At 33.7% G+C, this 12386-nt stretch overlaps 1 protein-coding gene across 9 annotated transcripts in view; it reads left to right on the top strand.

Annotated features, from left to right (window-relative positions):
• CSNK1G3 (casein kinase 1 gamma 3) overlaps positions 1-12386 on the top strand; it is an 87039-nt gene that overhangs the window by 50484 nt on the left and 24169 nt on the right. For 5 of the 9 annotated variants that reach the window (XM_037509447.2, XM_037509440.2, XM_037509441.2 and 2 more), the window contains exons 7-10: positions 6671-6756; positions 6877-6961; positions 9443-9591; positions 11157-11252. In XM_037509447.2, the coding sequence (XP_037365344.1) occupies positions 6671-6756; positions 6877-6961; positions 9443-9591; positions 11157-11252 (416 nt within the window). The remainder of the gene's footprint in view (positions 1-6670; positions 6757-6876; positions 6962-9442; positions 9592-11156; positions 11253-12386) is intronic. The other 4 variants (XM_037509446.2, XM_037509444.2, XM_037509448.2 and 1 more) reach the window with 1 other exon arrangement.

The following is a 12386-nucleotide window of genomic DNA, read 5'->3' as shown; positions in this document are numbered from 1 at the left end:
TATATAATCTAATTATCTACTTTTTCCTTTAGGGTTTCTACTTTTTGTATACTAAGAGATCTTTATCTCCATGTAATAAGATGTTTTATGTTTTCTACTTTCTAGAATTAATTTTTTTTTGTGCTGTGAGATAGAGCTTGAGGTTCTTTTGTTATATCTTATTCTCTTCCATTGAATTACTTTGTGTCTTTCTAAAATCAGTTCTAAGTTACATTTGCTAGTTTATTCTTAAGTCATGGGTAGTTTCCATATGAAAGGAAATCAAATTTAATTTTCTGCTTGTAGATTCTATTTTATAACATCTCACGCTAAAGGGAGAGTAGGAGAAGAATGTAAACCTGCTCAAAAGTATCTTATAATATGCAATCACAAATTTGTACAGAATATTAGAAGTCTTCTAACCCAACCTTCAAACCAGGTCTTAAGCTTCTTCTCTTACCATTCTTTCCAAAGTTACATGCTGTTGTGTTCTTCCTCCTCTCACTTAGAATTAAATAGCACTTGACATCTCTTCCAACAGCCTCCTTCATGCAGGCTTGTGGTGTTTTTGTCTTTTCATTTGTCTTAAGTCCCTGAAAAATGTACATTTTCCTTTCTTTAAGAAAAGTAAGTTTCAAACATCCAAAATTATAAAACACAACTTGTATTCAGGTAATATTTCAGTAGCAAACTTTCTCATCTAAAATATGATTTGGTAGAAATACATCTTTCAAAAAAAAGAAAAAGAAATACATCTTTCAGGATTGTGTCTTTCATTGAAACCAGGCATATCTGTATTTATATGATCATGTCTGACAAATTTTCATTTCACGGCAGTTAATAGACTATTTTATAACAACTAACAAAAGTTCACCACCATTTTATTACAAGAAATGAAGTCACAACTTCCTTATGACCTACTGTTCTGTCTTTGAACAATGGTAAACGTAACAACTTCCTATTTGTAGAAGTGGCAGAATGAGTCTTCTGTGTTTGTCCTTTTTAGGAAAATATTCAGAGCTTTCAGGAAAAATCTCAAGACTTTGGGAAATGGTGTTTAACTGTTGCAATAATCTCTTTTCACTCTTCTTTTGGGGAGAAACCAAATTATTTCTTTGGCAAGTATTGCAGACAACAAAAGAGTATTAGTTCCTACTTTTTCCAATTCATAAAAGCCCTGCTTCCATTTTAATATAGAACTTGGGATTATTGGGTGATATTAGCAGAGAGAAAGTTTGTTTGCCAGACTTCATGTGTTCCTATTTAAAAAAAAAAAAAGAGTAAGCTAAAGTAATGTGAGTTTGAGTTAAGTTATTTGATGAGTTTAAGATAGCTGTGAACATGGAGTATTTAGTGATATTTTGAATTTAGAGCATTTGGTTTTGTGAGTCAGGAAGAGATAAAAAAGAAAAAGAACAGTGAAAATGTGACCTTTTAGCGGTGATTTTAATTTGTGTATATATAATTTTGTAATGTCTTCCTTCCCTGCTTTGCCTAGACCTTAGTGAACTCTTTTAAAGCCTCTTTGCTTGCTTGCTCTTTGTGTGTCTGTCTGTCTGTCTACCTGTCTCTCCCTCTTTCTCTCCCTCTCTCTCTGTCATATTCAAGGACTTTTTCCTCACTGGAACTTTTCAAAATAGAGAATTGGGTAAGAGGAATATTGTACAGATTCATGAGTACTTTTCCTTTGTGGGAACTACACCATATCAGATTTAAAAAGGAAAAAGGTGTTTCTAATGTAAGCAATATATAAAGTAGTATAAAATCACATTGTACAATTTAGCATCTGTATTCCTGTGGCATGCATTTATTGATCTTACAACTAGGTGATTTCTGTTTAGAAAGTAGATGTGGTAAGTCATTTGTATACCTTTCTTATACCTGCTTAAGTTTCACTGGTCTAGTTGAAATCTTAAAACTGTGTGTGACAGATGTGAATTTCCTTGTTCTACTTTATTGGGAAATTTCTTTTCCTTAGTCATATTGAATTATTTTTAATTGTTCAAGTGTCTTTAATTTTTGAAGACTTTTTGTCAACTCCTTTGAGCTTCATTTTGTACTCTTCCTTTGAAACACCTCTTATAAGTTATTGAAGTCTTTTATAATTAAATACTATTTTTCTCTGACAAGTGCTCTGGAAATAGTTGTTTTTTTTATTTTAAAGTTATTATTCAATAACTTTATTGACTGAATAAAGACTAGGAGTCAAGGAATTAGTTGCCAGTTGCTTCTAAGTGTTAAAAAAAAAACAACAAAACTTGTGTTCCATAGGAGTATGATATTTTAAACCTTTAACAGTAAGTTTTCTGAATAGGAGAAAAAAGAATTACAAAAATTTAGTGTTACCAAAGTGCCTTCTTTCAGTGTTATACTGTGATGTGATTCATATAATTTCTTTTTTTTTTTTTTTGATTCATATAATTTCTAGGCTAATTGACCATGTTCTTTTTTTTTTAAAGATTTATTTATTAATGCATACAAGAGCTGGGGTACAGGCCAGAGATGCAGGGGGTGGGGTGAGAGGATTCACCAGAAACAGAGCGGGGAACAGAACAGGCAGATTGGCCAAAGTACACTGCTGAGGGGAGCAGCGGGCGAGTCAGGAGAGGTCTGCTGCGCCATGTGGGTTGCTCTCTGGCCAGCCGGCTGGGGATGAAACTCATGCTGCAGAGGCTGCGGATTGCTTCATAGTGCAGTGCTTAACCCCTTGTGCCACCAGGGAGGCCCCGATTGACCATGTTCTTGAAGCGTGCTCTTTGAGCTTCCCGAACAGCTTTTTAACAGTTTAAAAATGTATTGCACAGTTCATTGCTTCCTTAAAGTATGGTGAACATAACTGGTATTTTCTTGATGTTTCAGGCTTTCAAAGTAAGTTGGAAACTTTTAAAATATTTACCTGAGTAAATTTAGAGGTAATGCTGTTTAACTAGCAGTGTATTTTTTAAAATAGATGATATTTTTAGAGCAGTTTCAAATTCACAGGAAAAGTAGAAATAAGATAGACATTTCCTTTATACCCCTCACATGCATTGTCCATCCCATCAATATCCCTTACCAAAGGAGCACATTTGTTATAACTATGAATCTACAGTGACACATCATTATCACATAATGCCATGTAGCCTCCATTATAGAATCATACAGAGTAGTTTCCCTTGCCTAAGCATCCTCTGTGTATTACCTAATTATCCCCCTCTTCGTGTAAGCCCTGGCGGCCATTGATCTTTTTATTCTTCCGTAGACAGTTTTGTCTTTTACTGATGTTACATCATTGGAATCATATACTATGTAGCTTTTTTTGGATTGGTTTCTTTCACTGAGAAATGTGCATTTAAGTTTCTTTAATGTTTTGTCATGGCTTGATAATTCATTATTTTTAATGCTGCATTTATTCTATTGTCAGATTGTATCACATTCTATCCATTTACCTGCTGAAGAACATTTTGGTTGCTTTCAGGTTTTGATCATTATGAATAAAGCTGCTATACACATGTGTAGGGCTTTTTGTGGACATAAGTTTTCAGCTCCTTTAGGTTAATACCAAGGAGTATGACTGCTGGATCATATATTGAATATATTTAGTTTTGTAAGTAACCACCCATTTGTCCTCCAAAGTGTCAGTACCATTTTGCATTCCCACCAATAATGAGTGTGTCTGTTGTTCTACGTTCTCACCAGCTTCTGATACTGTCACTATTAGAACTTTCAGCCATTCTGAAAAGTACTGTAGTTGTGTCTCATTTAAGGTGTATTTCCTGAAGACCATCTGGGATACATTTTTAGTTAATTTGTATGCAAGGTATAAGGTCTATTTCTTGGATGTCTAGTTCTTCCTGTATCACTTTTCTGAAGATTTATCTTGTTGCATTGCATTGCCTTTACTCCTTTGGCAAAGGTCTGTTAATGATGCTTATGAGTCTATTTCTGAACTCTATTCTGTCTGTTGATCTGTTATCTAGTCTTTCAGTAATACCACATTGTCTGGATTACTGTAGCTTATAGAAAGTCTTGAAGTAGTGTATTTTTATTCGATTTTTCTGTTTTCAACTAATTTTGACTTTATGTTACTGTGTGTAGAACACTGCTTTTGGTAGCATTGTACTTTTCTTTCACTACATTTTAACCTGATCATCAGAGTTACTGGGATTATAGCTAAATTTGAACTAGATTTCAAGAGAACTTCTTTTTTTAAGAATTTTTATTTATTTTTGTGTAGAAGAACTAGGGTGTAGGCCAGAGGTGTGTGGGGCAGGGGTGAATGAGTGAGGATTCACCAGAGACAGAGTGGGGAGCAGGACAGGTGGATCTACTTAAATACACTGCTGAAGGGAGCAGCGGGCGAGGCAGGAGAGAGGCCTGCTGCGCCTTATGTGGGTCAGCTCCCTGGCTGGGCATGGAACTCAGGCAGTAGTGGTGATAGCACTGAGACTTAACCCCTAGGCCACCAGGAGGCCCTCAAGAGAACTTCTTTAGGAATAGAATACATGTACTGAGTTTTCTCTGAAAACTTTCCCCCCCTTTACTTACTTGAATCATCTCATCTCTTTTAATCTTTTAATTTTTTTATTGCCTCCCTTTTTTCCCTGAGAACTTATGGTCAACATTGAATAGAAAATGTAAGGATGAGCACTCTTATTTTGTTCCTGATTTTAGGAGTGCTTTTAGGCACCTAAGAATCATTTTTATTGTAGGTTTTTTATATATATCTTTTGTCAAAATGAAGATGTATCCTTTGATTATTTGTTTGATGAGAGTTGGGGAGGGGTCCCTTATTTCCTGCATGTGTGTGGAATTGTTACTGCTTCTTTATCATTCAATAGCGTTCACTAGCAACTCCATCTGGACTTTCATTTCTATTTTAGGATAATCTTGTCAATGTTTTCCACATTTATCTTTTTTTCTACTTATTTTGGATGGTGTTGTCTTAGACATAGATAAATGGATAAGAATATAGGATTCTGAAATTTACCTATAGACATAGATAAATGGGTAGGAATATAGATATTCAATTGACGTTTGAATGTGGTGCAAAAGTAATTTAATGGAGGAAGAAATAGTCAATCTCTAATATTAGGCCTAGTCATCTTAGGTTTTGAAACATTTTAGAGTTGATTCTGGTTATCAGCCAACTTCAGAAATAATATTTTTTCTTTGCATGGCATTTCATTCTTAAGACTCCCATAATATAATATGTAATGAAATACTATAATTTTAATCAAGTTGTAAAAGGCATTATAGATATTTTTGCCATTCACATTTCTACTTTCATTAATAGTTTTAAAAAGAACTTTATTTTAAAAGCATATTTTAATAGATATGTTTATGTTGTTATAAAATACAAGAAAAAAGGAAAAATTTCCCATTATATTTCATTTTTGAGTATATGAAATGAGAAATTGAAATGACCTCTCCAGTCCTCCAGCTTCACATCCCGATTAACTAATGATTTGATTTCTATTCTAGATAATTTCCTCAGCTTGTTAAAAAAAGGACACATATCTGTTATTACATATTTTCAACTATTCATTTATATATGCAAATAGTATATGTTGAATGCCTGCTCTGTGGTAGCCATTACATGAGATTCTGGGGATAGGGAGCCAAAAGACATCTGCCCTTTTGTGACTTGCTGTCTGGTGGGAGGATAGCTATTGGTTAAATAATAGCAGAAATGTATATATTTAAACTCTAGCAAGTGTCACAGAAAACAATTTTAGAAAGGCATGAGCATGCATAGTGAAAATTAAAACCACTTCTGACTTTCTCCTTATTTTGGAGCATGCTTTGAAAAGTTTGTTTTTTAAAAGTGTTTAGCACTATTGAGCTATTTGAGCTATTACCATTTTTTTAGATAAAAGATCTTATACAATAATGCCCTCTTATTATAAGTTTTTTTTCCTATTAGTCAGCATTTTTTGTTTAATTTCATTAAAAAAAATTGAAAAAAATTTCACTTAGCAACAAACATTTATTTAAGTACCACCCTACTCTCTTAGTCTGTGTCACTCACTCCTGTGCTCTATAACATTTTGTTACTAAAATAACAACTTGAAAGTGGCAATTTGTTCTAGTAGCATATTTTGGTGGTGGTAGAGGAGTTATAATGTTGGGATGTGTCAAATACAAGTGTATAAAAATGTATATTATGCAAAACACTAATTGTGTTTAACAAGAGGATATGGGATGGGAGTTTTATGCTCATATGTTTAGGAGCTACAGGGTTAAATGAAGTTAGATACTGTAAACTCTGTAGCTTTAATGTTACATACCTAGTCTTTAAAACAGATATAGAACATAGTGACTGGCTGCTGCTGTTTGTTTTTTTTAAAAAGGAAGTCATTTAGATTGCCAGACCATGTTCTTTCCCTTGTACTCTCCCAAAGGAAGAGAAGGAGGATGGTCAGTGACTATTTCACCATGAAACCCCTCACCCCTTGCCTTGTTTCTATGTGTAGATATCTAAGGAGGGGACTAAATCCCTAGAAGTATTTTTAAAAACAATGTGATATTTTAAAGATGCTTGATAATGTTAATGTAAAAATATTGCAGTTTAACTGGATGTGATTTTGTCACATAGGCCATAGTTCTGTTGAACTGTCAAGAATTACTATATATATAATGAATCAGTTCTCCATTCTTATATCTTTAACAAGGAGAGGAAAGTGATATTCATGTTTCTCTTCTGTTTCAGAACAGAGTAGAAGAGATGACCTAGAAGCTTTAGGTCATATGTTCATGTATTTTCTGAGAGGCAGTCTTCCTTGGCAAGGTTTAAAGGTAATAGTTTTTGCTTTTCTTTATCAACTTTTGTAAACTCTTAATCTTTTAAGAACCTTTCTTCCAAGTATTTAACTCTAAAATTTTTTTCTCCTCTCAAGATTATTTTCTTTCTTTTAGGCCGATACATTAAAAGAGAGGTATCAGAAAATTGGAGATACAAAACGAGCCACACCAATAGAAGTGTTATGTGAAAATTTTCCAGGTAATGTATAATGCTACCTTGGTATGTGTGCCTGTACACAGAAAATCAGAACTTTTAATATCCATTGCTTTGGTTTATAAATACATTTTTTCATGCTTCTAAGGGATGATCTCAATATACTGTTTAAAAGATGTCAGCATTTGATGTACAGATATCACAGCAATTTGTATATTTTTTGGTAAGATGTTACCAGAACAAAATTTCATATTTAGTAGTGTTGATCAGTACCAGCTAAAGTAGTATTTTCTTATATGACCCAACTTTTAGTAAGTTAAAATATTTGCTAAGAAATACTAACTATAAGGTTTTGATGTACATTGTTAATTATTTGAGTCTCTGTCAAAGTTAAAGGAGAGAGATGATACCAGATTTAGTGTGGTTTTCAAAATACAGTAAAAATCTTACTGGCCTTTCTGCTTTTAGGCTACTTTTATATTGAGAAAATTTATGAAAATAGTTTTGCTTTTATTTATATTTTTTGAAATTAAGCCAACAAAAATTTACTTAAGATTCTAAATCAAATAAAAAATAGAATGTGTTGCTGATTATTAAAATCCTTGCTGTGAATTGTATAATAATGTTAAGTGAAAAGAGAACTGAACTAGATTCTAGAAGACTGAGTTGGTATCTCACTTTTGTGTTCACAGGTTCTCTTGTACATTGTGGCCTCATTATTATAATAATATCAGCAGTATATGCATAGGAAAAGCCCCATGACCACCTATTCTGGAGGTCACATGGGCTTGCATTCCCAGATCCCACAGGACTAACAGAGATACAGTTTTTGAGAGAATACTACTTGCAGTTCACTGCATAGATATAGCAGACTGAAACATACTACTTTCTGAGAAAGAGGCCTGTTTGCTTCTCCAGAAGGGTCAGCCTTCTGTTTTGGCACACTTCAGGAAGCCTGTGGAGGTGCTCTCAGGAGCAGAGGCTGATGAATGCAGTCTTTGCACTTTTTCTCTGTTTGCCAGCATCTTCCTGAAAGAGCTTATAATCTTGTCTGGGGCTACAGTTTTGGCTAATGTGAGCCTCTGTGTTGTCTGGCTCTGGTGGCCAGTGGGATTTATGCCTGTAGTCCCACAGGACTATAACTGAAAGAGAAAGAGGTCTTAAATAGCTACCACCTTTAGGTCGTAACTTCAGGTAATAGACTCAGGAGTCAGTCTTTCTGTTAGCTCATTTTCAACACCTGCAGCCTGTGGGAAATACATCTAAATAAAAACTTGTCTACAGACTGACTGTAAACCTTTCCACTGACCTCTGGAGGGCGCTACCTTCTTGCTCTTTCTCTGCCTTCTCCAGAGTACCAGCATCTCCCAGCAGGAAGGGAGCTCTTCAATGTGTCTGATACCGCAGCTTTTACACCTGATGTTCCACTTTTTGTGTTTGCCAGTCAGGGAATGCTCCTTGATGGCCAGGCTCTCAGAGCTGGGGGTACTGGCTTTACACATGTTATTAAGAATCCTGTAGACATTTCTGCAAGGAAACTTGGGGTACCAAAGTAAATTAACCTGGTGATTTGTGAGAAGTGGAATAATGGGCGAGTCACCATATGAGGAAGGTTACCAGGTATCATTTTCATTGCCCAGTGGGCTGTGTATGATCCTTTTCTTACTGGTTGTCATGAGTGAATTGGCTCAGAAAAGCAGCTAGACTGTAACCTACCATCTTTTATTATAGAGCTTTTCTCTGCCCTGATAGTGAAAAACTGTTTTTCTAATTGCTCACCATTTTGCTAGTTGATTTTTATGACTTCTTCCTCTGGAAAGTATGACCTTTTAAAAATGTCTGTTTTTCTAATGCAGTTGGAAATTGTAGAGATGTATATTGTCAAATAATTGTTAATTGTAAATTAAGAGAAGAATTAAACTTTACTTCTGTGTTATATTTCATAGATCTGTTAGCTTTATTTTGCTAGGTCTGTTGGTTAGAATAATTGTCAGAGCAAAGATTGGGGATGTGAATTGTGTATCAATCAGTTTAGTTCAATTATTCTAAAGGAATTGCAGCAAGGTAGTGCAAATGCATTCATGTTAATCAGTTCCCACCAATATTTTGATTAATTTTCAAATTTGTGAGTTGAATATGGTACTTGCTGATTCAGTGGAATTGCTAATTTCACCTCTCATACTACCCAAGATTTCTATTGAAAAATGAAAATTTTTGGCTTCCCTAATGAAAAGGAACAAAAATCTTTTATTTAATATTTGTTAAATATTTTATTAACAAAATATTAATATACAGTATGCAATTAATTATAATTATTAATATTAAACATTTTATTTAATATCTTTGTCCTTTTCTCCTGTCTTCCCTTCTTTCTCCCTTGTATTTCATTGTAATAAAATGAATAAAGTTTTAAAATTGTAATAAAATGCTATTTCTGTTTGTTCTTACAATATGTGCTTTTTAGACATTTAAATAGCTCTATTATTGTGTATATAGGAAAATAGAATATTTTTATTTCTTTTCTAGAAGAAATGGCAACATACCTTCGTTATGTAAGAAGGCTGGATTTTTTTGAAAAACCAGACTATGACTACCTAAGAAAGCTTTTTACTGATTTGTTTGATCGAAAAGGATATATGTTTGATTATGAATATGACTGGATTGGTAAACAGTTGGTGAGTACTCTATGTTATATAATAAAAGATTAGTTGTGGTACTTCTTTTCACAGTATAGAGTCTTCAACTGAAAAGAGTTGAAAACAAAACATTCTTTTTAAGGTGTTCATTTTATTCTGTTTTATAAATATTTCATGTAGCAGAACACTAAAATTTTTCTGTGAATTTTGCAAAAGCCTTGTATTTGGACTCTGCTTATTTTAGAATGTTGAGTGTTTGAACTTTCATTCCTACTTTTTAATATGAGATACACCTTTTTTGTATAATATTTTAGTGATTAAAAAGAGCAGCTAGCTTGTTTTTATAATTAGTTCCACCATCACCTATTAAAAAAACTAGCAGCAACAAATATTGGCGAGGTTGTGGAGAAAAAGGAACTCTCCTGCATTGCTGGTGGGAGTGCAAACTGGTCCAACCACTATGGAGAGCTGTGTGGAGATTTCTTGACTTACTAAAGATAGAGCTTCCATAGGATCCAGCAATTCCACTCCTAGGTATTTACCCAAAGGACACAGAAACATTAATTCCAAAGGGCACCTGCACCCCTATGTTTATAGCAGCACTATTTACAATAGCTAAGCTTTGGAAACAACCCAAATGCCCAAAAATAGATGACTGGATCAAGAAGATGTACATATACACGATGGAATGTTACTCAGCTATCAAAAAAAGATAAACACATGCAGTTTGCAGCAACATGGATGGTGCTAGAAGGGATCATGCTCAGCGAAATAAGCCAGAAAGAAAAAGAAAAATACTGGATGGTCTCACGCAAAGCAGGAATTTAGAAAACCTAAATAAGGGACCAGGAAAAAGACTAATGAATACAAAGTAAAAATCAAAATCAACAAGCAACTATAAACCAGAGACAAACCACAGGGGGATGGGGAGGGAAGGGGAGAGGAAGGACTAGGGTCAAAATAAGGGGGGGTGCAGTTGTATGGGGAATATAACCAAAATGATAATGCATACATTGTGTAAAAATGAAATATGATGTAAGAATTATATAAAATAAAATATTAAAAAAAAATTTAAAAAATTAGTTCTGCCATCTTTCAAAACATAATTTTAAAATTGTCTTAATTATTTTGGTAGTTTTAGGTTATCTTTTGGAATTGGCATTTATTGCTTGGAGCATGTTTATTTAGCTTTTAGAACCACTGAAGTTATGTCTTACAAAGAAGGTCTTGATTATAATTGTGAGGTGGTTGCTCTTCACTAATAATTTTTTTACAATTATGTATTAGTTTTGTTAATGAGCAACATAAACAGATATGCTTTCTTTTCTTTTTTTCATTTGAAATAGTAACGTGAAAGTAATGACAAGTAGGTCTTTTTTTGCTACAAACCAATAGTTGACAAAGTGGACAAATATTTTGAAAACACAGTAAAAAGTAGTTGTTCTCTGCTTTAAGTTTGTTAGCTTTAGCAACCTTTGAGAATATCTTTTCCTAAGCTCTTTAACATTGTTTTTTATTGCCTTTGTTCTTCTAAGCAGCTCAGTAATTTTAAATAAGATTTCTGAAATATTATATACTAATGTTAATTGTTAATTTTATTGTAGCCTACTCCAGTGGGTGCAGTTCAGCAAGATCCTGCTTTGTCATCGAACAGAGAAGCACATCAACACAGAGATAAAATGCAACAATCCAAAAACCAGGTTTGCTGCCCTCTAGGATATGAAATGTCTTAATTTGCTTCTCTATTACCTTCTTAGAGTTTATAAATATGTTTGGTGTTTTACCTTGCACAGATGACACCCTTTGTGTGGGTGTATATGAATGTGTGTGAGTATACACATACATATGTATAAACATATTGAAGGATTGAAATACATATATTTTCTTCGATAGATTAAAAAAGATCAGATATACATAGACAGAATAAGGATTGAAAAACACATATATTTTAATAGATAGACTATTTCCCTCATGTTTACTGTTAGCTTATGATAATATTAAAAATGTTTAATTGTAAATTCCTAATTAGTGATATAATTAGTATAAACTTTGAGCAGTATTTGATATTGTTAGAATGGAAGTATTTGTGTACCCTGTTGGAATAACTGTTGGGACAGTTGATCTTTCTAACTGTAGTTTAGTTCAGTAAATTATTTACTGAATTTCTGTGAGTTGAGAGCTACTCTTAACATTGCAGAAATGCAGAGGTAAGGAAAACTGTATAACCTATAAGAAATGTTTTCGTACCAAGTGACTAAAAGCCCACTTAGTGTCTGGAATCAGACATACCTGGATGTGGCTTGACCCTGGAAAAATCTCTTGAAACATCTCTCTCATGTTTAATATAGAAATAATGCATGCTAAAATCTAAAGCATATAATAAGGTTTCTGTAAACGTTAAGTCTCATGGCTAGTATAACTATTGTCATGATTATTACAGTGAACACACAAACACTACTTTATAAAGCAAAGTAAGCTGTGTCTCATGGAACATAATAATAAAGTGGGATGGAGGATCTTGGAATATGTGGAGATCTATAAAGATTTTATGGAGAATATGGCCTTTGAGATGTGCAGAAGAATGGATGGAATTTTTAAAGGCAGATGAAGGACTAAGGGCACTTTGGGGGAGAGTGAACAGTATAAAATGTGGAACAAGTTTTAAAATGTAAGATTTGTTTGCGGCCTAGCAGTTCAGTTTGCTTAGAACAGACAGTAGGTAGAGTTGGAGCAGAGCAGGTTCAGGACACATATGCCCTTGGGGACAGTGAAGAATTTGTGGTTCCTGGGTAAAGTATTGGAAAAATGTTGACATTTTGACAATTTTTTTTTTT

The sequence above is a fragment of the Talpa occidentalis genome, unplaced genomic scaffold, assembly GCF_014898055.3.
Source record: "Talpa occidentalis isolate TD23 unplaced genomic scaffold, MPIMG_talOcc4v2.1 talOcc4.13, whole genome shotgun sequence".
In the NCBI taxonomy this organism is placed as follows: domain Eukaryota; kingdom Metazoa; phylum Chordata; class Mammalia; order Eulipotyphla; family Talpidae; genus Talpa; species Talpa occidentalis.
Note: the sequence above shows the minus strand (reverse complement) of the source record. Positions and strands in the feature narration are given on the sequence as shown.